This window comes from Furipterus horrens, unplaced genomic scaffold (genome assembly GCF_987537825.1).
Source record: "Furipterus horrens unplaced genomic scaffold, mFurHor1.1.pri manual_scaffold_17, whole genome shotgun sequence".
Lineage (NCBI taxonomy): Eukaryota > Metazoa > Chordata > Mammalia > Chiroptera > Furipteridae > Furipterus > Furipterus horrens.
In genome coordinates, this window is record NW_028327187.1 from 82,663,996 (window position 1) to 82,690,041 (window position 26,046).

The window sequence follows — 26,046 nt, forward strand, 5'->3', positions numbered from 1 at the left end:
ACATTGTCTCTCCCCATCATGTGTGGATACACATACCGTATCATACAACCTGGATGCTGCCACACGCAGTTTCACATACACTGTTATAATTGTACATCATAGCCCACTATCATGAAGGGTCACATGTGCCAGGTCACACATGCTGTCTCACACCGCCTCACACCATCATCAAAGAATTGCAGACACAATTACACACCCCACCTACCCCGGCTCTTTATTCAGTTCCACACAGACTCACACCTCCAATTTCAGGACTTTGATAGTTTTATTTTACAAAAGCTTTGAAGGTCCAGACCAAGGAGTGTCTGGCACCTAGAGGGTTGGGTTGTATAGACTACTGGCTACAAGAGGAGAGGGACCCTACCTGCCTGCTCTGAGGCCATGCTCTGTGTCCTCATGAGCTGAGTGGTGCCACCACAGTGGTGGTGGTGGTGGGAGGCATGGGGCCTGTGGGGAAGGAGCCTGTAGGCGAACCCAACAGGGGCCCTGGGAAAGGCATGAGGTGGCTAACAGACCCTGACAGCACCACAGGGCCCAGGCCTTGGTAGAGATGGGCAGTACCAGGTGGGCCCAATGTCAAACCTGAGGCAACTTCCCCACAATTCCCACTACCGCCGCCTCCAGCCACCACCATGAAGCCACCAGCTGGTCCTTCTGCTGTTCCTGTACCTCCCAGACTTGATCCCCGTTTCTTTTTCCCTTTTCCAGATGCCTTGCGGTTTCTAGTCTGAATGCCATCCTTCCGCATGGTCAGTGGTCGGTTCACCTGAGAAAAGGGAGACCATGAGTGTTTTCCAACTTAAGACCTTTGCCTCTGTGACTCCACCAGGGATACCCTTTCTACCCTACTCCTTAAGAATAGTGAATTGGGTCAAGGACTAGGGGTGCAGGCCCCACTTGTGGCACAGATGTTGTCCTAAGGCAGTGGTTCTCAACCTCCTTAATGCCGTGACCCTTTAATACAGTTCCTCATGTTGTGGTGACCCCCAGCCATAACTAAAGCATAGTGATTAATCACAAAAACAATATGTAATTATATATTTGTTTTCTGATGGTCTTAGGCGACCCCTGTGAAAGGGTTCATTTGACACCCAAAGGGGTCGCAACCCACAGGTTGAGAACCGCTGTCCTAAGGAATCATGAGTTTGTAAGGCCCTAAGCTGGGGGAAAGGCTGGGAGAAGCCTCTAGCCATAGGACTAGCTGATGGCTGGAGGGGAGGAGGAAGGAGATGAGAAACAAAGAAGAGAGAAGGGTGCAGGAGGGAATGGAAGGAAAAAAGGAGATGGAGGTGAAGAGAGGGATGAGGGGGAAGGAGGAGGGAGAAGATAACAGGGATAAGAGGAAAGGAGTGAAAAGGAGAAGGAAGGGGAGATAGGAAGAATACAGGAAAGGAAAAGCAGGAGAAGGAAGGGAGGGTTAGCAGGATGCAGAGGAGAAGGGGGAGGCTCCACGAGGCAGGGCACACCTGGTGTAGCTTGTAGTAGAGGCCGCAGGCATTGCACACAGGGTCCCCACTGGCATTTCTCCGCCACAGTGTTGTGGTTGTTGTCTGGCAGTTGGTGCACTGGGTACCTGCCCGTTTGCTGACAATCTGGGGGAAGTAAGAATGTGAGGATCAGTGCACTGGGGGATGGAGGACACAAGAGATGAGGGTCAGGGTGAAGGCAGGTCTTCGTGTACAGGGTGTGGACCGTGGATTCGCTATGGGACAAGGACATGGCCTCCTGTCCCAGGGCTTTCCATGTTGTGTGGGGGACTGCATCAATAGTTCTTAACTGTGGCAGACATTGGAATCAATGAGGGAGTTGAAATCCATCTCATGCCCAGGCAGCACCCCAGACCAATTAAATCAACACACCTAGGGGAGGGCCCCAAGGTGATCCCAGTGTGCAGCCAAGTGTGAAAACTGCTGTGGAGAGAGTGGACAGGATTCCTGCTTGCAGCCTGAGGGTAGGTTGAGGATAGGCACTCCTGTACAAAGCTGTGCTCGTGTATGGATGGGGAAGGGATGGGGGATGTGGCTTCTTGTAGTGTGAGAACAGGGATTCACTGCACGGGGTGAGAACAGCAGTACCTGGGTAAGGGGAGGCAGGCCTGGGGTCTTACCAGGCGTTTCTTGGGCCGAATCAGGGGCCTGTTTTGCCCATTCATCTTGTGATAGAGGCCACATGCGTTGCACAGGTAGTGGCCTGTTCTGTCCCGCCGCCACAGTGGAGTGGCTGTTGCTCCACAGTTCACACATTCCCTGGCCTCTGGTGAGGTGGACAGAGGGGAAGAGGGAGCCAGGGCTCAGCCCAACTTTGCCTTGGATGCCCCCATATGTCAACCTCCCTGTCCCTTTTGGGAACCTCACCACAGGTGGCCAGGGGCAGGGTTCCACGGAGCTTGGGGGAGGAATAGGCTGCTGGATTGAGGGGGCTTCCAGTGGGAGAAAAGAAGTTACTGGGAAAGTCAGGGCCCCCATAGGCACTGGTGGGGACAGGGATTGATGAAGGCAGTGCAGGCCCCAGTGTCAAGAGGTCTGGACTCAGTCGTTCCGTCTTTAAGGTCTCCAGGAAACTGCTGCTGCCTTTCCCATCTGGATCTTCTGGGGCCTGGGGAGGGGAGTCCTCGCGGGTGGGGCACACAGTTGAGGAAGAGTAGAGGCCAGTCTTGCCATAGGCCCAGCTGGCATATGGTGAGCTCCCTGGGATCCCCTCCATACAGTTGAGCAATGGATACACCTGAAAGACTGTTGCAGGAGTGGGTATGGGAAGGAAGAAAGGACAGAACAGTAGTCATTCTGCTTTCAGGGTACAGTGGTACCCAACAACCCCAACATAGTGACCAATTTTCCAACATTTCCATAGGTTTCCAGAACAGCTGTTGGCCATTGAGTGACTCGTGGATCCTGAGCCCCACTGGTCACTCTGGCAACTGCAGTAACCTCCAGCCATTTCCAAATGGGCTTTGAGGGTAACTGTCGTGATTTAAAACGCCGTGGATCACTCAATAACTAGGGCCATAAACACCTACTTCCAACCTGTTTCCAATGTGGCTGAATGAGGAGCATGGGCATTACCTGGTCTGGACTTAACCAGGGGAAGTAATCAGCACAGCCATGTGCAGGCTTCTGGTGATTTTTAAGATGGTCTCATTGTGGGATTCTGCCCTAGCTAAGGGTCTCAATGGAAAACCCAACATCATGGAACCAGTGCGAGGAATGCCACCCTAAGGAGTTACCTGGGGAGTGTCTGTAGGCCTCAGCATCTCTATAGTAGGCCAGTGCAGCAGCTGTAGCTGAGGCGGTGCTCGCAGAGGAGGCTGTTGCATCCAAGCCCTCAGGCCCAGAGGGGAAGAAGACCCCTGACTCTGGTAGTGAGGACACCAGGGCAGGGTCCACAAACTGGGGCAGGGGCTCAGAGGTCCCCAGGGCCCCCAGACCAGGGAACTCCATGGGGCCTCTGAGGTTTGACCTGTGAGGACAGGAGGGGTCCTCAGACATAGAAATCCTCCCCATTCCCTCCACAGCCCCTCTTTCCTCCCTTCTCTCTCCTCCCACTCCATCCCCTCAATCATTATATCCCTCCTTTCTTTCTATCTCCCTAGGTACCTTCTCCCCCTTCCCCTCCTCTCTTTCCTCCCTTCTCACTTCTTCCTCATCTTTCCCTAGCCTTACACTCTTATCATCTCACTCACTATCCTCTTTTCCTTTCCGATTCTCCTCCCCTTCTTGCCCTATTTGTTTTTCCTCTCCTCCCTCCCTCTTCCTCTCTCTCCTAAAGCCCCTTCTCTTCCTTCTCCTCTTCCTCCCTCCCTTTCCTTCTCTTCTTCCTCCTCCTCCCTTCTCTTTCCTCTCCCTCCCTCCCCTCCCTTCTTTTCCCTGCTCTCACTCAACTTCTCTTCTTCCTCCTCTCTTCCCCCCTCTTCCCCTCTTCCTCTCCCTTGCCCCCATTCTCTCTCCCCACCCTTTTCTCTTCTGCTTTCTGTTCCTTCTTCTCTCCCCTCCTTCCCCTCAGCCACCTTCTCTCCTTCTATTTCTACATCTCCTCCACTCCTCTTTCCTCTTCTTTTGTCTTCCCTTCCAGTCCCTTTCCCTATCCTCCTCTCTCCTCTCTTCTTTATTCTTCTCTCCCTCTCTGTTCATCTTTCTCCCTCTCCTCATTTTGTCCTCCCCTCTTCCTCCACTTCTTCTCTGTCTGCCCCCATCTTCCCTCCCCTCCCCCTCTAGAGGAGTCTGGGTGGGATGGGTTGGGGTACAGAATCAGAGTCCCATGAACCCCTTGGTCACCCCTTGGGACTTAAGGGCTCACCCTCTTGTGATCCCCAGTTTCATCCCTATCTACTGCATCTTGCCTTCTGACTTTCTCAGAAACCCCAAGGTTTCCGGCTTGACTCCCCTTCCCCCACCTCAGTTGAGTCTGCACACAGAGTTCCTCCCTGCTCCATGGGGGGGTCAGTATCCCCCACTGCTTATCTCTGTCATCCCCACCCAACTTTTGAAATCACCCAAAGGCCACTGGCTTCCTCTGAGAAGGGGGACAGGTGGGAGGTGTTCCCTTTACTGACACCCACTCCCCTGGGGAGGCTGGCCATAGTTCTGCTTTCTGTTTCCTTCAGTCCCAACCATCCCCAGGCCTCAGTTTCCCCATTTTCCAGATAGGAGGTGGTGATGGGGCCAAACTAAGACCTGTGAAATGGCGGCTTGGTCTATGCCCCTTTACCGCTATTCTTCCCTGTATGTATCTCTGTCTCTCTGGGTCTCTTTTTCTCTGACACTCTGTTTCTTCTCGAGTCTGGCTCTCTGCATTTCTTTCCATTTCTCTGTGCTACCGTAATATATATTGCTCTCTCCTTCTGTGCCTTTATAAATGTACAATGTTTTTCTCTTCTTTTCCCTGTCTTTCCGTGTCTCTATCTCTATGATTGTTTCTTTCCATCTTTAGTTCTCTGTCTTTGTCTCTTCTTGTTTCTCTTAGCTCTTTTTGTATCTTTTCTGTTTCTCCCTCCCCATTCATATCTACATCACTCCTACTCTGTCTCTTTCTGCTTGTTTGTCTCTCCCTGTTGTCTCTCTCTCTGGGCCCTATGGCCTGATTTCCATATTTGTTTTACTTTCTGACCACACCCCACTGCACACAGCCCCAGATGAGAATCTATGAAACCTACCCCTGTCCTTGTGAACCTGAAGGCCTTAGTTTCCCTGTCTGTAGGATGGAGTGATGGGCTAGAATGGAAGGGCATCTTCAAATTCCCTGCCTACGTAACCCACTGTGTAGACAGGCTAAGGGCTGGGCCCAGGGTTGGGGGTTATGCTGGGAAAGGGATGGCCTGTGGATATGCCCACAACCAACCTAGGCCCTAGGGTCTCTCCCCAGGGAGGGTGTCTTGCCTCCTCATCTCAGCCTCCATCTCTTTCCTGTCTGTCTCTCCACGGCTCTATTTCAGTCTCTCTCTCTCTCTCTCTCTCTCTCTCTCTCTCTCTCTCTCTCTCTCTCTCTCTCTGTCTCTGGGCTTGCTCTCCTGCTGTCCCTCTATCTCTCTTATTCTTTCTGAGTCTCTCTCTGTTTCTCCTTTCTCTTTCGGCATGTCTCTTCTTCTTTCCCCCCTCTAATTCTTTTTCTCCCCATCTTTCTCTTTATTTCTCCCTCCCTTCTCTCTCTGTTTCCCCGTGTGTCTCCTGCTTTTTGTCTCTATCACAACTGTTCCTTTATCCCTTCATCCTCATCTCACTTCCCATAATCTCCCTCCAGCACCCCTCTGGCCCCTGTACCTGACACCTTGGTGGGTCCAGGGCTGCCCACCCCTCTCATGGCAGGGGCCCAGCCCCCCCTCCACCCAGTTATCACTCTCCAGACAGAGATAAAGTTTATCTCGAGGCTGGGGGATATGAAAGCTCCTTATCAGCTGCCCCACTAGAGTAAGTGCTGCCCCAACTGGCAGCAGGCAGCAGGCCGGCACCCTCAACTCTCCCTCGGCCCAGCCCCTCGCCCAGCCCCTCACCCCAGGTAACGTTCTTATTCCAGCCCACAAGGGAGGGTCCCTCAGGGCTAAAGGGAGCAGAAATGGGGTCTGAAGGCAGATCTGTCTTGGGAGGGGTTGAGGGTCAGATAGAGATTAAGGAATCAGGTTTGGGGTATAGCTATGAGGTTTTGGAAAGCAAATACGGGGTTTGAGGAGCAGTGACAACCTTGAAAGGTCACATTTTAGGATCAGAAATAGATTGTGAAAGCGGAGACAAGGTTGAGAATCAGGGGTGAACTTTGAGAGTGAGAGAGAAAGTTGAGAAGTTGGAGATGTAGTTTGGGAGTCAGAGATGGATTCTGAGGGTCATGGAAAAGTCTGGGGGTCCAAGGGTTTTACTGGAGCAGAGATGAAGTTTTAGGGGTCAAAGGTGGGTTTGGAGTGGGAGAAATGTGTCTGATGATTAGAGATGGGTTATGGGAGCACAGGAGGAGTTTTAGAACTGAGATAGAATTGGAGTAGAGAAAGATCTTGGGCCAAAGAGGAGATCTAGTGGACAGAGACATTTTGGAGCTTAGATGGGATTTAGGAAAGGCAGATGAAAGGATTCATATGACAGAACATATTTGGAGGAGGAGACTTGGTGTTTGGGGTGGCAAAGCTATTTTGATGTGCAGGCAAGGTGTTGGGGGAAAGCAATGGTTTGGAGGGATCAGAGAGAAGTCACAGGGAACAAATACAAGGTCTGAGAGGCAGACATGGGAGTAAGAGGATGCAGCTAGGGTTTGGCAGCCCAGAGATAGGTTGGGGGATCAAAGGGAGAAATTAGAGCAAAGGCAAAGACATTGAGCAGACAGAACTTGGGAAACAGAAATACTCGGGGAGGGAAATTGAGTTTTGGGGGGGAATCTGGAGACAGAGACAAGTTTGGGTAAGTAAAAATCAGATTTGGGGCAGAAATAGTATTTGGAGGATAAAGGCATGTTTTAGAGGGCAGAGATGGGGTATAGGGAGCATTAAGGGATCAGGGGGACATATTTTGGAAGGTGTAGATGGGAGTCAGGGTCGAGAGGGGGTAGGGCGATAGGTTTGGTGTAGGGGTTGGGGTTGGAAAGACAAAGGTAGTCTGGAGAAGCTGTCAAGGGATTTGGGGGTGGTAGATACTTTGGGGGCCAATGGTAGGTTGGGGAACCTGAAGCAGGCTGGAGGAGTAGCCTTGAGGTAAGCGGCAGCAGGCCCAGAGTTTGCCTTGCTGGGGACTCTTGGGGGGCTGAGACTGACCTGGGCTGGTTGGTGCAGAGGGTTCAGCTGCTTTGGGGATGTGGCGAGCTCAGTGTGATCCCAGGGGATGTCCTGGCTGCCCTTGGCCTTTGAGGCTCCCTTCCTCCCTCCCTCCCTCCGTCCCCTCTCCCTCCTCCCTCCTCCCCAGGGAGTGGCTGGTACACCAGTGGGTGGGGCGGACCAGGGGAGGGGGCGGGTCCCCTGCTGGTGGGGCACCTCTTGGGCAGTGGGGATATCCCTCCACCCCACCTGCCCACCCCATGAATTCTTGGACCCTGTTTGACTTGGGCTCCCATGGTCTTCAGTGTCCAAGCAAACAATATGGGCTGAAGCTAAGATAAAATGAAAATAGCAGATACGGTTTCATTACTCTGCTGGGCTTTTCAGTATTTGTAAAGCCCCTACTGTGTGTTGGGCCAAGTGTGGGCTGAACACTTATGTATGTATGTGAGTCTTCCTAGCCACAGGGGAAAGGAGGGATGTGACTATACCCATTTTGCAGACGAGAATAATGAGGCTCAGAGAGGTTCAATGGGATTTGAACCAGAACTCTTAGGACATCTCGACGACCCAGGCCCAGCTGCCCAGGAGCCAGACCAGGGCTGGTGGGAGGCAGTGGCACACTCGCTCAGCGCCCCACTGGGGCTTACGCCAGCTCTGGCCTGCCCTGGGGCAGCAGATAAGTCTTATCAGATGGAGGCCACAGTGGCTGTTGGCTCCGCGGTAACAGGCTGTCTTGGGATGGGGGGTGGGGATGGGGGGGCACCCAGGGACAGTGGCCTCAATTTCTTGCCCGCCATGCTGTTCTGGAGGCGGGAAATAGAGGGGAATAGAGGCTGGTTCCTCTGAGGGTCCTTGAGGAGTGGGCTGGGTTGGGGAAGGGAGGAAAACTGAAGGGATAAAGAAGAGTGAGATGGAAATCCAGAGACATGGAGAGATAAACAGAGAAAAAACACCGAGCTGGAAGGAGGCAGAGGGCACAGAATGAAAGGAGAGACCAAAAGAGGGAGAGAGATGCACAGAGAGAGCCAGAGACAGTTAAAGAGATAGATAGACAAAGAGGAGGAGAACTAGAGATGGACAGAAGGGACAGATAAAGCCTGAAAATGACAGGCCAATGGCACAAGTGGAGACAAAAGTCAATGCTGTGGAGAGGGGGACAAGACAGATATTCAGAGACAGAGAGTTTGAGAGAAAGTCCATGAGATCCTACGTGGCAGTCTGTGTACACCCTGGGCAGGTGGTGCTGGCGTTGGTGGGACAAGAGAATGTAGATTGAGGTGGACCCATGTGACCTGTGGTTCTGCCCTCAACCTGCTGAGTGGGACCCTCAGAGAGTCCCTGGGCCTCTGCATCTCAGTTCCCACCTTCCTGCCCTGTCCTACCTCCCCCAAATAGTAATGACAATGACAACAACCTGTGTCTCATACTATCATAGACCCATGCCTGGCCTGTTCTGGAGAACTTATCCATATGAAATTATTAGACACATGCACACAGTACACAAAGTAGTTGTCCAACTTGAACCCCCATAGGGAAGGGGGTAAGACTACACAGTCACAGTCCTAGAACTCCATGGGACAGGGCACTCTCCAGACTACCCATTCTACAGATGGGGAGACTGAAACCCACTGAGGGAAGATGGCAAAGAGGAAGCGCTGGGTCAGTGGGGTCAGCTTACCCATGGCCCACCCCAGAGGGGGTTCCCCATCCTCATCTTGTCTCTCTGACCTTGGTGTCATCATATGCAAAATGGGAGTTTTGAGGAGGAAAGGGAGCAAGACCATAACTTGGAATTTGTTGAGCTACTGCTATGTGCCATGCCCATGCCGAGCCCTCACTGGTAAGAACAAGGGAAAAAGACCCCAATGACTTAAGTGAAGATGATTTCCACTCTGGAGCCGACCCACTCTCATTTATAGACCACCCTACCACCAACTCACTGTGTGGCCTTGGGTGAGTTGCTATCTGCTCTGGACCTCAGTTCCTCATCTGTAAAGATCTGGTAATAACAGTGGTTACTCCATAGGGTGATAGGGCCACTGAATGGGATTTAATCCGTTAAGTGATTTTAACTCAGTTGAATCTGGAATCTCAACAACTGTTAAGTATTCTTATTTATTAATTGAGTACCTACTGTACATGAGGGATAGTACTTGAACCTTTTTCAGTAGAACTACTACTAATTCTATTACTGATGATGATGATAATATGCTGACACCAATACCAATTCTAATGACTAATACTAATATTCTAATATTGATACTAACTAATACTAATTTTAATAATGATAACAATACTAATGCTAATTCCAATCTAATAGTAGTGCTATTGTTAACACTAATACTATTTCTAAAACTAATAATTGTTATTCTTCCTAATTCTATCAACAATAAGGATAATAATACTGATTCTGATGCTGATACTTTTCTTAGCACTAATATAATAACAACAGCAACAGTGCTTGCCAGGCCACCCCAGGCACTGTGCTAAGTGCTCTCCATACATAATTTCATCCCATGCTCATCAGGTCCTTGTGGTATAAGTGCATATAATTGCCCCTATTTTCCAGACTGGGAGTAAGCACAGAGAAATGAAGATGTTCGCCCAAGGCCCTGGGTTCTTGTCTCAGCTCTGACACTGATTTGCTGCATGATTCCTGGGCAAGCCACCCTCTGAGCCCAGTTCCTTCACCTGAAAAAATGGGTACAATCAAAGAGCCCACATCAAATGTTGAGATGCCACTCAACACAGGGACTGCCTGGCACACCATGAACAGTGAGCTCTGTAAAGGTAACTCTCCTCAACGTTATTATTACTATAAACAGCAGTTGCAGTGTAGGGGGAGAGGTAGGGAAATCTGTCCTCCTGGGGAAGGGCAGGCTGGAGGCATGTCTCACACAAAGGTTTGGCCGCTAGACTCATGGCCAATTTCTTCATAGCTGGAGGGAGAAAGGGCTCAGGAAGGGAAGTGAAGGGTGGGGACTGGGGGCCTCAGAGCCCTGCCTCCATCAAGAGCCAGAAACCCTAAGGCTCTGAGGCCAAGCCTCACCCTATTCCCTCCCCCATCCCGTGGAGGAGGCACAGGCCCAGAAGTCTGCGGCTACAGTTCAGCCAGCAGGGAGGCAGCTGGGAGTAGGCAGATAAGGGAATCAGTGGGGCCAGGCCAGGCTTTGGGGGAGACCCACGAGAGCCGGAGGTGGGGTGAGGGGGTGTGTGGAGTGTCCCAGCCAAGCATCCTCTCTGTTATACCTCCATTTGAGACTCAGCCCCATTGTCCTCTATTTTCTGAAGTCTTCCCTGGCTGGTTCCCTCCATTATGGCAGTTTCTGGTGTTCTAGAGCTTGGTGCCAGTCCATGGCATTTGGACTATTCATGCCTCATCCAGACTGTGGAGTCCACCAGGATGGGGATAGAAAACTGCCTTATTTACTTCAAATCCTTTTAAAAAGAAATCATATTACAGATACAGTTAAAAGTTCTTGTACCAATTCCAACTCCCTTTTTCCTTCCAGTGCCTTGAGTTTGGTGTTTATCTTCCTCATGACTATTTTTATGCTGATTACTACATATGTATGTTCCCATAAACAACATAGGATTCTGGGGCTTTGAGGCCTGTTTTTGAACTTGATATAAATGGAGTCATACAGTATGTGCTTTTTTGCTCAGCATAATGTCTGTCCATCCGTCCAGATTGTTGTGTGCACCAGTAGTTCACTCTTTTTTATTAAGATATAAGTCACATACCATAAAATACACCCTTTTAAATTATACATTTCAGTGATTAGGCTAATCACACGGTTGTGCAATTATCAACACTACCTAGTTCTAGAACATGTTCACCACACCCAAAAGAAGCCCTGTACCCATTAGTAGTTATTTCCCATTGTATTTCTGCTTCCCCCAAGCCCCTGGCAACCACTAAGCTAATTTCTGTCTCATGGATTTGCCTGTTTTGGACATTTCATATAAATGGAATCATACAATATGAGGAATAAAATTACAGGGTCTTAGGGTAATTCTGTTTAACTTTTTAAGGAACTGCAAAAGTGTTCTCCACAGCAGTGGTATGAGGGTTCCAATTTATCCACACCCGTTCCAACACTTGATATTGTCCTGCTTTTTGATTCTAGCCATATTGGTGGGTTTGATGTGGTTTTGATTTACATTTTCCTAATTACTTAGGATGTTGAACACCTTTTCATGTGCTTATTGACCAGTTGCACATCTTCGTTAGAGAAATGTCTATTCAAATTCCTTGCCCATTTTTAATAGGGTTATTTATCTTTTTATTTTTGAGTTGTAAGAGTTTTTTATATATTCTGGATGCTAGACTATTATAGATAGGCAATTTGCAAATATTTTCTCCTGTTTGTGGGCTGTCTTTTCATTTTCGTGAGTGTCTTTTGAAGCACAAAAGCTTTTAGTTTTGACAAAGTCCAATTTATCTATTTTTTCTTTGGTTGCTTATGCTTTTGGTGTCATATGTCATATCTAAGAAACCATTGCCTAATGCAAGGTGACGAAGATTCACTCCTATATTTTCTTCTAATAGTTTTAGCTGTTACATTTAGGTCTTTGGTTCATTTTGAGTTGATTTTTGTATCTGGTGTGAGGTGTTCATTTTTGCATGTGGATGTTCAGCTGCCCCAGCACCATCTGTTCAAGAGACTCTTCTTTCTCCATTAACTTGTCTTGACACACTTGTGAAAAATCAGTTGCCCATAATGTATTATTTCTGGACTCTGGATTCTATTCCACTAATCTATTTTTTTTTTCTGCCAGTACCACAGTAGCTATGTAGTAAGTTTTTAAATTAGGAAGTGTGAGTCCTCCAACTGTGTTTTTCTTTTTCAAGATTGTAGTAACCGTTCTGGGTCCGTAGCATTTCCATGTGAATTTTAGGAACAGTTTTTCAATTTCTGCAAAGAAGTAAGATGGGGTTCTGATAGGGATTTCATAAAATCTGTACATTAATTTGGGGAGTATCACCATCTTAACACTATAAAGTCTTTTATCTGTAAACATGTGATGTCTTTCTATTTATTTAGTCTCCTTTAATTTCCATCAACAATGTTTTACAGTTTTCAGCGTACAAGTCTTATACATATTTTGTTAAATTTATTACTAAGTATTTTTTTGATGCTATTGTAAATGGAATCGTTTTCTTAATTTCATTTTTGGATTGTTCACTGTTAGTGTTTAGAAATATGATTAATTTTGTGTGACCTTGTATCCTATAATCTTGCTGAGCTCGTGTGTGTGTGTATTATATATAATGGTATTTTTTTTTTTTACTTTTATTAGTATTTATTTTATGCTGAATTTACTCCCGGGCCATAAGCTTTTGTTTCTTCAGTTTCCTCTGGGATATCTTTTTCTTCTGTGCCACCTCCTCTTCTGATTTAGGAACGATCTGCTCCTTTTCAGCGAGGATCATCTCAATGTGGCAGGGAGAGCTCATGTACGGATTAATCCGCCCGTGAGCTCTGTAAGTTCTGCGTCGCATCTTGGGAGCTTTGTTCACCTGGATGTGCTTGATGACCAGAGAATCCACATCTAAACCCTTAAGTTCAGCATTACTCTCTGCATTTTTCAGCATGTGCAGCAAAAACTCAGCACTCTTTTTGGGCCATCAACCCTGTGTCCAGCCCCACTGTTTGGCCTGGGCACACCTACCAACTCCCCCCATTGTATCGATGGAAGGGGACACACTGCTTCTTTAAAGTGACATCTTCCAGATACTTGGTGGCCTTCCGAATGTGCATACCCTTGATGGCTTGGGCAGTTTCACATGTGTTCTTAAAGTGAACACGAAGATTCGAACCTCTCGATTTGCATGACTTCGTGGGGTTTTCTGGGTGTAGCGAATAGTGAACCATTTTCAGAGGTCACCTCTGGTCACTTTCTGGAAGAGGCTATATAATGGTTTTGTTGTAGGTTTCTTAAGATTTTTCTGAGTAAAAAATCATGCCATGTGCAAATAGAGACTTCTTTTTTCAATGTGAATGACTTTTATTTCTTTTCTTACCTAATTGCCTTGACTAGAACCCCCAGTACAATGTTCAACAGATGTGGTGAGAGGAGACATCCCTGACTTGTTCCTGATCTTCAGGAGAAAGTTTTCTGTATTTCACCATTAAGTATGATGTTAGCTGCAGGTTTTTTGTAAATGCCCTTTATCAGGCTGAGGAAGTCCTCTTGTATTCCTAGCTTGTTGAATGTTTTTATCATAAAAGGGTGTTGAATTTTGTCAAATGCTTTTTTCTGCATCTATGAAATTATGTACTTTTTATACTTTATTCTGTTAATCTGGTGTATTTGCATTGATTGATTTCATATGTTGAACCAATCTTGTATTCCACTTGGTTATGTTATATTACATATATAACATTATATATATATATATTTATATAATCCTTTTGTATATTGCTGAATTCTATTTACTAGTATTTTGTTGAAGATTTTTACATTTATATTCATGAGATAATGGTCTGTAAGTTTTCTTGTTACATCTTTGTCTGGTTTTGACATAAGGTTAATGCTAGCCTCATAAACTTATTCCTTTTTATTACTGAGCAGTAATGGAATGGAAATACCATGGTTTGTTTAACCATTCATCTGCTGGTAGACATTTGGGTTGTTTCTAGGTTTTTTCCCCCTATTACAGCAAATTTGTAATGTACAAACTCATATTCTCCTTTCTGAGCAAAACATGTGAAAGAGTTTCTCCAGGGGCAGGGGATATTAGTCCATCTACCCATCCATCTACCCACCCATCTATCCATCCACCCACCTACCTAACCATTCATTCATCCACCCTTCCCTCTCTCCCCTCCCTCCCTGTCTCTCTCCCTCTTCCTTCCTTCTTTCAATAAATCATCTATCTCTAGGCATATAATATCTGGATCCAAAGCAAGCTGTCTTTTTAAAATAGGCAGGAAACCTGCTACAGCTTTTAGCAAAGTCTTTCATGCGCTAAAACATATCCATACATATCCTCTATTCCCAGCATTTTTGGGCATCCCTGGGGTTCACTCATAGGACCTGGCTGAATTACCATCTGGGTGGGGGGACTGTTTAGAGACCAGAAGACACAAGACTAGGGACTCCCTCACCTCAAGAGACTTTCATAGATGCTCCTTCATCTGTCATTCATTCATTCATTCAGGAAGCTGTATTCTTCCCTTCTCTCTATGCCTACCTCATTTGCTGGTTCCTCCCCTTGTTTGAGAACTCTGAATGTCTTTGGGCCTCTTCTCTAGTTGACATTTTCTCTCTTGGTGAACTCATCCAGTCTGTCACTCACTGCTTCCTCTTCCTCCTCACTGGTCTCTTGCTGTTCTTCACACACTCTAGGCACATTCATGCTTTAGGGCCTTTGCACTGGCTCTTCTCTGCCTGGTATGCTCTTCCTTCAGCAATCAGTGCAACTTTTCCCTTATCTATGCAGGTCTGTGCTCAAATATCTCCTCAGTGAGGTTTCCCTGACAATCCTATTACACATTGGAAGCTGCCCTAGTGATTTTTATGTGTTCCCTCTTTTCTATGTTTTCTTTTTCTTCAAAGCATTTATCATCCTCTAACACACTTAGTATTTTCCTTACTTAATTTTATTTATTTTGTATCTCTCCCACTAGAATGGTAGCTCCACAAACACAGATATGTTTGCTTCTTCTGTTCAATGCTGTCTCTCCAAGGCCTGAAATAGGGCCAAGCACCCAATAGGTGCTCAATATATGTTTATTAATTGAGTGAGTGAATGGTGTGATAGTGGTGGGAGTACAGAAACAAGAAATGTGTCTTTGTCCCATCTACTCTGTCAGGAGCTGAGCATCAATTGAGATGAGTACAGACTTACCAGATCCAAAGGTAGAAGGTGCCACATCCCCTGGGGGTGAGACCAGATAAGGCACACCAAGAGGAGGTAGTATCATTTGGGCTGGTCCTTGAAGATCTCATGGGAATCATGAAGATCTTGGGGCTCAGTGAGGCTTCTGAGGTGGAGGAAACAACAGGCAGAACCTGGAAGGAGTGAGATGAGTCTAAAGGGATAAAAAAGGATGGGTTCATGGACAAGGAGAAATCTGTTAAGAGACCTTGAATCCCAAGGGCCTGACCCTGTATTTGGTTCTCAGAGATGTCATACCCCAATCCCTGACCCCCAAAGGGCTCAGAGACCTCATGTGCTAGACAAACACCCATATATAACACCAATACAATAATAACAAAGAACTCATATTAATTGAGAGTTTATTAATTTATTGGAGCAGCTTGGAAGGAGAATATTCAGTCTTGTAGGTTTAGTCCCAGACCCATCTCAGGTTCCCCCAGCAGGATGTGGGAAGTGCCTAACTTGTCAGCCCTTGGAGGTCTTTGGGTCTGGGTGAGGGTCTGAAGGAAGGAAGGAAGAGGGCAACATTGCAGGGAACAAAATGGAGGAGTGCCAGCTTCAATCACAAGGAAATGTAGTTGGACACCTCAATCAGGTTTCTGTCAGGATCTCGGAAGTAGATGGACATAATGGGCCCTTTTGCCCCCGTTCTGGGGACTGGACCCTCCTCAATGGGAACATCACAAGCCTGAAGTAGAAGACAGAAGTCATTCATCATCTTCCATGTGTGAGACCAAAATTTAATTCCTTATATAGTGGCGTAGACGGCCCCTGTATCTTTCTGACCTCATCTACCATTCCCTCCTTCCCTCTGGTCCAGCCACGTACCAGCTGTATGATCTGGGGAAGATAACTGCCCTAAACCTCAGTTTCCTCATCTGTAAAATGGGGATGATGATAACAGTGTCTAGTGCTATTTAGTAAGTGGTAGAGTCAGAATTCAAACCCAGCAAGTCTAGGCCCAAGTCCATACTCTTAACCCCTATGCTTTCCCTGCTTTACTTCCAAACAAGACCTTTTCACTGATACGTCCCAAAAAAGGAGTCTAGAACATTTACACAGAATACATATATTCAAGACCTTGACCTGTATTGCCCAACAGAAGAACCAATGCCTCCTTTACATGAAATAATTGTAAGTGTTACAGGGACACCAACATTAAATAATAGCAAATTAGAAATTATTTCCTCTTCGATCCTTTTTCAATCCTTCTGATTATACGAAGAGGAAAGTCTCTGGTGGATGCTAACAAGTCCTTAGCACCTCTGTAACCACCTGCCAAATCTCTATTTGGAATGTCAGGCTCAGAGAGTTCACAGAATGCAAATAGCTAGACTCAAATGACATTGTGATGCTTTTATAGCTGTTTGTTGTTACAGTTACCTTCTCTTTGTGCCAAGATATAATGGGTTTTTCCTTTACTTGGTTGAACATTTTATATAAATGTATCTATGTAAAGAGAATTTAGGTAATTGTTTTACAAGGGCAATGTAAAGTTTCCTTTATTTTTATTTTTTTTAGAGAGAGGGTAAGGGAGGGAGACAGAGGGAGAGAAACATGGATGTGAGAGAGAAACACTGATCTGCTGCCTTCCGCAGGCATCGGGGGGATGGAGCACAACGCATGCGCCCAGGCTGGGAATCGAACCAACAACCCCTCTGTTTGTGGGATGAGGCCCAATCAACTAAGCCATGCTGGCCAGAACTAAAGTTTTCTTTTAAAATACATTTGTTTACGTGAAAAAATGCTGTCAATAAAAATGAGTAAACCATTGTGGATGTGAGGAAACCTCATATGCCTGAAGTTTGAGGAAGACCTTCCTAGGTTATGCTTCTGTTTTCACCACATCTGCAGCAGCTTTCTCAAAAAGAATGGAAGTCTGACTCACCTTGAGGTGCTGGACCATTTCCTCCAAAGGTGCCTCTGTGATCAGACATATGTCCAGGGAGCCAGGAACTGGGTGAGCAGCTTTGGGTTCAAATTCCTTTCCCATTTCGTGAAGGTTAATTTTCTGGTCTCCAAAACACAATGCTTTCCTGTCTCCCTATTTGGAGAGGGAAAACAACCTAGAGCTAAACCCCCAAGAAGAGTGTGAGGCAAAATTCTCCCTACCTACCCCAATAAGGTTTTATAAAAGTAGAACAGGGCCTTTAATGAAAACAACGACAACAATCCTGTGCCCCCCCCCAATCTCATTCCTTAGAGGCAATTGCCTTTTTTTTTTTTTTTAATCCTCAGCCAAGGACATTTTTTCATTGCTTTTTAAAGAGAGAGGAAGGGAGAGAAAGATATATTGATGCAAAGCATCAATTAGTTGCTTCCTGCACATGCCCGGACTGGTGTATGTGGCCTGATCAAGAATCGACCTACAATTTTTCAGGTTGTGGGAGGACGCTCCAACCAACTGAGCCACACCAGCCAGGGCTAGACTCAACTTTTAACGTATGTGTGTTTATTTCTCCTGGAAATTATTTCCCTATCTTCAAATAATATGTTGATACTACCTATGGCAGAAACAGCAATTTGCCTACTTAATATACATTTCTACCTTTTTACTTATAAAGACAATCCAAATAATGTCAGCAGACACTGTGGGTGGGGCTTCTGGGAATCTTCCCACCTCTCTGAGTTAGCACTTTTTAAAAAAATATTATTTATTTATTTTTAGAGAGAGGGGAAGGGAAGGAGAAAGAGAGGGACAGAAACATCAATGTGTGGTTGCCTCATGCGCCCCCTACTGGGAACATGGCCCACAACCCAGGAACGTGTCCTGACTGGGAATTGAACTGGCTACTCTTTCATTTGCAGGCCAGTAGTCAACCCACTGAACAACACCAGCCAGGGCAAGCTAGCATTTTTTGCCCATTCACTTCCTCCTTTTTCCCAGCCATGGATTGCCTGCCTCTCTACTGGTTGTTGAATAAGAGAAAAAGAAAACTCTCTATTCTTTACCTACTGTTAGTTGGGCTTTCTCGTATGTGCCTTCAGACACAGTCCCTAAATGATGTACCACTATTTCTTGATTTAACAATTTTAGACATCTCTATCTTCTCCCTGCTATGATAAATGAGAATTTAGCTCATCCACATTACTACTTCTCCCAATAGAATTCTATCATGATTTGTAGTTCCTCTTTTGGTTCCTTTATAATTAATTTAATTTAATTTATTTCTTTTTAGAGAAAGGGGAAGGCAAGGAGAAAGAAAGGGAGAGAAACATTGATGAGTTGCCTCTTGCACATGCCCAGACAGGGAACTGAACCCTCAACCCAGGCATGTGCCCTGACCAGGAATTGGACCAGTGACCTTTCGCTTTGCAGGACAACGCCCAACCAACTGAGCCATACAGGTCAGAGCTGGTTCCTTTATAATTTTTAAATAATCCACTTGTATCTTTATGTTTTGATGAATGAACTACAGCTAGTATCTCATTGGCCCTACTATTCTTCTCTTCATGTCTCTTCTTCTGTGCCTCCCAATCTCTGCCATTTCTTGTATCATTTTTACATTTCTTTCTTTTATATCACCATGATTGATACCACATCCACTCTATTAGAAAATGGCTTTATTTCAGTTTTACACTTGAATGATAGTTTGGCTGAGTATAGAATTTGGGGTTGCAAGTCATTACATATGTGATGTTGTCTTCCTGAATCTGGTATTGCTGATAAGAAGTCTGATATTAATCTGATTTTCATTATTTTGTAGATGATACAGTCACCCTCCACTCTTGGAGCATTTAGGACTATTTTTGATCCTATATATACTGAGATTTCACTCCAGTATGTCTAAGTACAGGGAGTTGAGGCATCATATACTTCATTATCACTATTGGTCCATGCAAGGCCCCTCTCTAGTTTTCTTTATGCATTTGTTCTTTTTATCTCCATTCTTCACTCCTGTCCCCACCCTAGTGAACCATTACAATGTGTTTGATGTTTGGTTTTCATAAGTTATTGTAAAAAGTGTATTATTGTTCTTTGTACGTATGTTATAAATGGTACCATGCTGTAGACCTAATTCTGTTTCTTCATTTTCTACTCAGTGTGATTTTTTTAAGACCTGTCCACCTTGCTTTGTATACATCCAGTCTGATGTTGCATAATTCTATTTTAATGCATAGCATTCCATGTTAGGTTTAAAATTTTTATCCTGTTTGCCATTTTATGGGCCCTTTCAATTAAATATACATATTTTGCTTTCTCTGCATTTCCCACTTTTTAAGTTGTTTCAAATTCTCAAGGATAGTATTCAATCTCTGTAAACCTCCTTTCTTCCTAGAATCTCTCTTTCTTGGGAACTTTCTCCTGTTCCAAATTGGACTGATTATACTCTAGGTACTTTCTGGGATCTTCCCCTTAGGATCTACTGTGTCCTGACTTTTATGTCTTCCTTATTCCTGCCTAATCAGTCATTTTAATGTAACATAATCTCAATTTTCAAAACAAGTGGGCAAAATTTCTGAGTCTTATGTCTAAGAATGTTTTATTCTATCTTCACCTTGATTAATACTTTGGTTGAACATAGAATTCTAGGTTGAACTTTTTTCCCTGAGAATCTTGTAGGTGCTTTTCAGTTGTCCCCTAGTCATTGATGTGAATATTGGGAACTCTGACATCCGCATATTTCTTTTTCCTTTGTAGTTGAACTATTTTCTTTTTAACCTCTCTGAAAGTTCTTAATATCTTTAATTTCACTTTGATATTCTGTAATCTCATAAGAGTATATGTAATTGTCAATGTACTGGATATTCAGTTAACCCTTTCCATTAAAAGACTGGAAATTTCTCTTGAATTATTTCTATGGTAATTTCCTTCCCTCCATTTCTCCATTCCCTCTCTGAAAGTTCCACTATTCAGAGTTTGGAATCTCCTTTACTGATCCTTTAAATTCATCTCACAGATTTCTTGTGGGTTTTTTAAGTTACTTTTTAAAGTATTATAATCAAATTTTACTCCACGTAAAGTTTGGCATTTGCATAATTAGTTACCTTGAATGTTATGATCTCCATGCCCAGAATCTTGGAATAAAACATGGTGGTGTCTTTGATACTCTTTACTGTCATCACGATGTGGTCAAGTCTATGGATAAGACATGGGGAAGGGATCTGACAGCTGTGCCTCCATAACTAAAAAAAAAAAAAAAAAGAAATTCAGAAGAGATCACATTGTTACTAGTCACACCCAAGTTTCCTATTTCCTTCACCTTACCTCCCCTTACCTCCCCAATGAGTATAATTCCTCCTCACTCCTATTTAAAGGGGAAAGTCACGGGAGGAAACTTTTTAAAAAAGATTTTATTTACCTTTTCATGAAGATGGTGCCACAAAGTGAAGAAGGAAGCCCCTGTCCCTCCCAAAGCCAAATCCAAGGCAAAGGCTTTGAAGGCAAAGAAAGCAGTGCTGAAAGGCATCCACAGCCACACAAAAAAGAGAAGATCCACCCATCACCCACCTTCCGGAGCCCTAAGACAACTTGGCCACTACGCTATCATCAAGTTGCCTCTGACTACCAAGTCAGCCATGAAGAAAATAGAAGATAATAATACACTTATGTTCACTGTGGATGTCAGGGCCAACAAGCACCAGATCAAACAGTCTGTGAAGAAGCTCTATGATATTGATGTGGCCAATGTCAACACCCTGATCAGGCCTGATGGAGAGAAGAAGGCATATGTTCCACTGACTCTAGACTATGATGTTTTGGATGTTGCCAACAAAATTGGGATAATCTAAACTGAGTCAAGCTTGCTAATTCTAAATATAAAAGGTTTTGTTTATTTTTTAGAGAGAGGGGAAGGGAGGGAGAAAGAGTGGGAGAGAAACATCGATCGGTTGCCTTTTGTATGTGCCCCTAACGGGGACCCAACCCACAACCCAAGCATGTGCCCTTTAGCTTTGCAGGAAAATGACCAACTAACTGAGCCACATTTGTCAAGGCCTGGGAGGAGGCTTTAGTGAAGTATTGTTGCCCATGTGTAGATTCAGAAGAGCGAGTGTGTCTTCCATGACCACTCTCCACTGCTTTCTTGTTCTCTTTCTCCTTCCAGAGGGAGAGAGGTAAAGATAAGGGGACTGGAAACCAAGACCAAACCCTTTCTTGTTTTCCCCAAGATGAAATTTATCTCTTTTGCAAGAAATGACAAGACACAGAGGAGGCCCAACGCTAAGAGTACAAATCTTCCATTGGCCAATTTAACCCTTTGAGTGGCAATGTTGCTGTGAGCAACGCTGACAAATTTTTCCAAAAGTGCCAGCGTCGCTCCCAGTGACTCTTTTTTTCGATGGCTATAAATGTAAATAACAATGGAATTATCCATATTTTACGTTTTGTTCTCTTTTTTTGTACCTCAGGTTATATATTGATATAACTTTTTCTCCTGTTGATCCAAATTTCAAATTACCCATGGCACTCAAAGGGTTAACGCAGTCCCCTCTTTTCCCATTCTGCAGCTATGATCAGAGAAGATAAAAAACAAGGGAGCATCTCAGATGGAATAAATGTCTCCGGGCATGTGTGTTTAGAAATCTACCTCCGGGTTTTATTAATTTGTTTGAAGAACCAACTTTTCTCATATGCATTTAGAGCTATAGATTTTCGTTAAGCACCGCTTAGCCACATCCCCAATTTAAATTTATTTATTTATTTATTTATTTTTAGAGAGAAGGGAAGGGAGAGAAAATGAGAGGGAGAGAAACATTGATGTGTGGTTGCCTTTTGCACACCCCCAACAGGGGACCTGGCTCACAACCCAGGCATGTGCCCTGACTGGAAATCGAACTGGCGACCCCTTGGTTCGCAGACTGGCACTCAGTCTGTTGAGCCACACCAGTCGGGGTGCATCCTCAATTTTGGTAGTCTTTTGGAAATCAACTCAACCTATTCTTCCCATTTTTCAATACCCTACCAGCTCAGATTCATTCCCCAGATCCTGTTTTGTATATGGGGAGCTCCATCTTTGCAAATTTGAGGATGGGCAAGACTGGCTCTCTGAAGGAACAGGAGGAAGGCCAGTGTGGCTTAAAATCCAAGGGTGAGACAGGAGACTTCCGGCCAAGATGGAGGCCTAGACTGACAGGCTCCATCTCCCTCCACAACTAAGAAGGAATACAACTACTGCAAAACCAGAAATAACCAGAAGTTCCTGAAAATAAAAGGAAGTCCAACATATGAAGTTATAAAGAAGTGGTGCTCATCCAGACAGGTAGGAGGGGCCAAGCCGGGGCGGAGAGGTCAAGCTGTGCTGTCCGCGGCAGCAGCAGCAGCGACAGAGGCAGGACAGTGGTAAGCACAGACACCCATATTTACGCGGAGGCAAGAAGCACCTGGGAAGCACCCCCAGCTGCAGATCAGACCCGTCAGCTTGCGATTCCAAAGCCGGAGAAGGCAGACTTCCATTGCCTTGGACTGTAAGGCCCGGAGGGGATGGGGACGGAGGAGGAGGCTCCTAGTCTCTCAGTGGAGAGCGAACGGCAGGAATCCATCTTGGACCCCCACCCCAGCAGAAAACACCACAGTGTGGTGAGACAGGTCACCCAGCTGTGATGAGTGCACAGGGCTCTGCCCCCTATAGCGTAGGAGGTGTGACAGCCCTGCCCAGGAAGCAAAGGTAAACACAAAATGGTAAGGATGGCACAGATCATGATAGAGATCCCAGTGACGCAGCTGACCAGACAGCAAATATCTAATCTAATGGCTCAGCAGACAGGAAATCTTAGACTCGGTTCAGAGCTTTGGTTATAAAAATGCTTACAGACCTAACAGCAGATCTTAAACAAGATGGGGAAAGAATGAAGGCTAGTCCTGCTGAAATGAAAAAAAAAACACATACAAAACTAGTGGTAAGGGCAAGAAAACCAGGTATCAAATCAACAAATCGGAACATAGGGAAGGAACAAACAGTCAACCAATGCAGAAAGAGGAAACGAGAAGTGAGGAAAATGAGGAGAGGCTCAGAAACTTATTGGACATCTATAAGAGGGCCAACATCCGAATCATAGGGCTGCCAGAAGGTGAAGAAGAAGAACTAGAAAGTGAAAAAAATATGTGGAAAAATAATGAAGCAGAACTTCCCTAACTTGGGGAAGGAAATAGACTTACAGGTCCAGGAAGCACAGAGAGTTCCAAAAAAACTGGACCCAGGGAGGACCACACCAAGACACATTATAATCAAAATGTCAAAAATTAAGAATAAAGAGAGAATCTTAAAAGCAGCAAGAGAAAAGAAGAGAATTACATACAAAGGAGTCCCAATAAGACTCTCAGCTGATTTCTCAAAAGAAACTCTGCAGGCAAGAAGGGACTGGCAAGAAATATTCAAAGTAATGAAAAGCAAAAACCTACAACCACAATTACTCTATCCAGCGAAGCTGTCATTCAGAATAGAAGGGCAGAGAAACTGCTTCCAGGACAAACTAAAACTGAAGGAGTTTATCAGATCCAAATCACTGTTATAGGAAATGTTAAAGGGACTCGTTTAGGAGAAGGAGGATCAAAACTCTGAACATTAAAATGAAAATTATCACAACAAGCAATAACAGAAGCTAGGGAATTGAAACAAAGGCAGACCAAGTAGGCAACAAGAGTGGGAAAACAATTATAGGTATGGGGAACATACTGGGGGGAGGCCAGCGGGGTGGGGATAAAGGGAGGGAGATAGTACAAGAATTAAGAAGCATAGTAAAATGGTATCTCATTGTGGTTTTTATTTGCATCTCCCTGATGGCTAATGATGTTGAGCATTTTTTCATGTGTCTATGGACCTTCTGTATGTCCTCTTCGGAGAAGTGTTTGTTCAGGTCCCTTGCCCATTTTTTAATTGGGTTGTTTGTTTTCTTGATGTTGAGTCGTATCAGCTCTTTATATATTTTGGAAATCAGTCCCCTGTCTGTGATGTCATTGGCAAATATGTTTTCCCATGGCGAGGATGTGGAGAAACGGGAACCCTACTGCACTGTTGGTGGGAATGCAGACTGGTGCAGCCACTATGGAGAACAGTATGGAAATACCTCAAAAGATTAAAAATGGAACTGCCTTTTGAACCAGCGACTCCACTACTAGGATTATACCCGAAGAATCTTGAAACCCCAATTCAAAAGAACTTATGCACTCCTATGTTCATTGCAGCACTGTTTACAATAGCTAAGTGCTGGAAACAACCTAAGTGCCCATCTGTAGATGAGTGGATCAAAAAACTGTGGTACATTTACACAATGGAATACTATGTAGCAGAAAGAAAGAAGGAACTCCTGCCATTTGCAACAACATGGATGGAACTAGAGAGAATTATGCTTAGTGAAATAAGCCAGGCAAAGAAAGAAAAATACCATATGATATCACCTAATACAGGAAACTAAAGAACAACACAAACAAAGGAACTAAATAGAACAAAGAGCAGAATAGCAGTCAATAGGGGGGAGGGGAGAGGGAGAGAAGGGGGATAAGTAAGGGAAGGGTTTAATTAAAGAGCCTGTATGAAAGACTCATGGACATGGACAACGGGGAGGGATATGATTGCGGGAGAGGGGGTGGGTTGGGTGGGGGAGAGAAATTGGGGGAAAAGGGGACAACTGTAATTGAAAAACCAAAATAAAAAAATTAAAAAAAAAAAAAAAGAAGCATAGTAGGAGGGAATGGAATAGACAGGAAAACGTTGAAAAGAACTATATCCACAACCAATGGGCATGGACTAAGGGGGGGTACAACTGGAGGGAGAGGAGTCACTGGGTGGAGGGGAACAAAGGGAAAAGAAATTGGGACAACTGTAATAGCGTAAACAATAAAGCATATTAAAAAAATAATAAAATTTTTAAAAAACCACAGGCAAAAAAAAAAAAAAAATTCAAGGGTGAGTGAGGTATGAGCAGGAGGGGAAGGCAAGGGCCCGATTATTCAGGGTTGTCAAAGCAAGATTTATAAAGTGATAAATAACACATAGTAATCACATAAGGCTTACTATATGCCTTATTCTAAGCACTATACAAAAGAGTCCATTTTATTCCTCACAATAACCCTGTATAGATAGTAGAATGCCCAGACCACGATGCCCTCCCTCCTGCCTCCTTTACAAGGAAGGCTTCTGTCTTTCTATAAAGTCCTCTTTAAGGTCCCCTTCAAGGTGCCAGTGGCCCCTGGATTTCTTATGCCAAACCTCAAGGTCAGTTCTGTTTCCTGGCCTCTCCCTACACTGCCCCATCCTAATGTCCCTGGTTGAACTAGCTCCCCTGAGCCACCCTGAGGGATTAAGGAAGCCAGCACTCAGCCAGATCCACCCCTGCAGACATGTTGATGGCTGACTGCATGTTGGAGCAGGGCCTTTCCGTGTCCCTCTGCTGCCATCTGCTTGTCTTTGAAAGAGGAAGAAAAAGAGAGGAAGGGGGTAAAATGGGTGTCAGCAAACGAGGATAGCCAGCATGGAAGGGAAGCAGGTTACCAGACCTGGGCTGGGAGTTCCCCAGCCTTAGTGCCAACACTTATGCCCCAGGCCCTCAGGGACCACCCCATTCACCTGCTTCTCTGAAATCCTGCCCCACATTCTGGCCGGCAACCTGGAGAGAAGATAGCACAGCATGGCAGGCTAAATGTCCTTGCCCTGGGGCCTCCAGACAAGCCTCTGGCTCAGCGCCCGGAGATCAAGGGGCAGGAATGGGAGGGCCATAGGCTGAGGACTGCTAGTGGTGACAGAGGTAGGCAGGTAGGCAGTACAAGTCCAAGGACTCTGACTTAAACTCAGGACCTTGAAAGTAAAAGCTTAAAGTATGTCCTAGACAGCTCAGGTCAGCATAAAAAATATATAGCCTGAGTGGCTTGAAAAACAAAATTTATTTTCTCACAATTTTGGAGGCCAGAAGACTAAGACCAGAGTATCAGTATGGTCAAGTTCTGGTGACGACTTTCTGCCTGGCTTATAGATGGCCACCTTCTCACTGT

At 45.2% G+C, this 26,046-nt stretch overlaps 2 protein-coding genes and 1 long non-coding RNA gene across 3 annotated transcripts; 1 reads left to right on the top strand and 2 right to left on the bottom strand.

Annotated features, from left to right (window-relative positions):
• Nucleotides 1-241: 241 nt before the first annotated feature.
• On the bottom strand, nt 242-7,339 carry GATA1 (GATA binding protein 1). Its single transcript, XM_090264962.1, has 6 exons — nt 7,226-7,339; nt 3,224-3,456; nt 2,355-2,732; nt 2,108-2,253; nt 1,467-1,592; nt 242-766 (listed from the first exon to the last, which is right to left on the bottom strand). The coding sequence occupies exons 2-6, from the start codon at nt 3,435-3,437 to the stop codon at nt 395-397; spliced, it is 1,236 nt and encodes a 411-aa protein (XP_090121088.1). The 5' UTR covers nt 3,438-3,456; nt 7,226-7,339; the 3' UTR covers nt 242-394.
• On the top strand, nt 5,917-20,799 carry LOC149991451 (uncharacterized). The gene is made up of 4 exons (XR_016508607.1): nt 5,917-5,988; nt 9,798-10,018; nt 18,299-18,467; nt 20,435-20,799. It is a non-coding gene; the product is annotated as an uncharacterized LOC149991451 (long non-coding RNA).
• Nucleotides 15,462-25,724, bottom strand: GLOD5 (glyoxalase domain containing 5). Its single transcript, XM_090264963.1, has 4 exons — nt 25,625-25,724; nt 20,109-20,246; nt 17,008-17,163; nt 15,462-15,807 (listed from the first exon to the last, which is right to left on the bottom strand). Exons 1-4 carry the CDS (start codon nt 25,685-25,687, stop codon nt 15,682-15,684), a joined length of 483 nt encoding a protein of 160 aa, XP_090121089.1. The 5' UTR covers nt 25,688-25,724; the 3' UTR covers nt 15,462-15,681.
• Nucleotides 25,725-26,046: the final 322 nt, after the last annotated feature.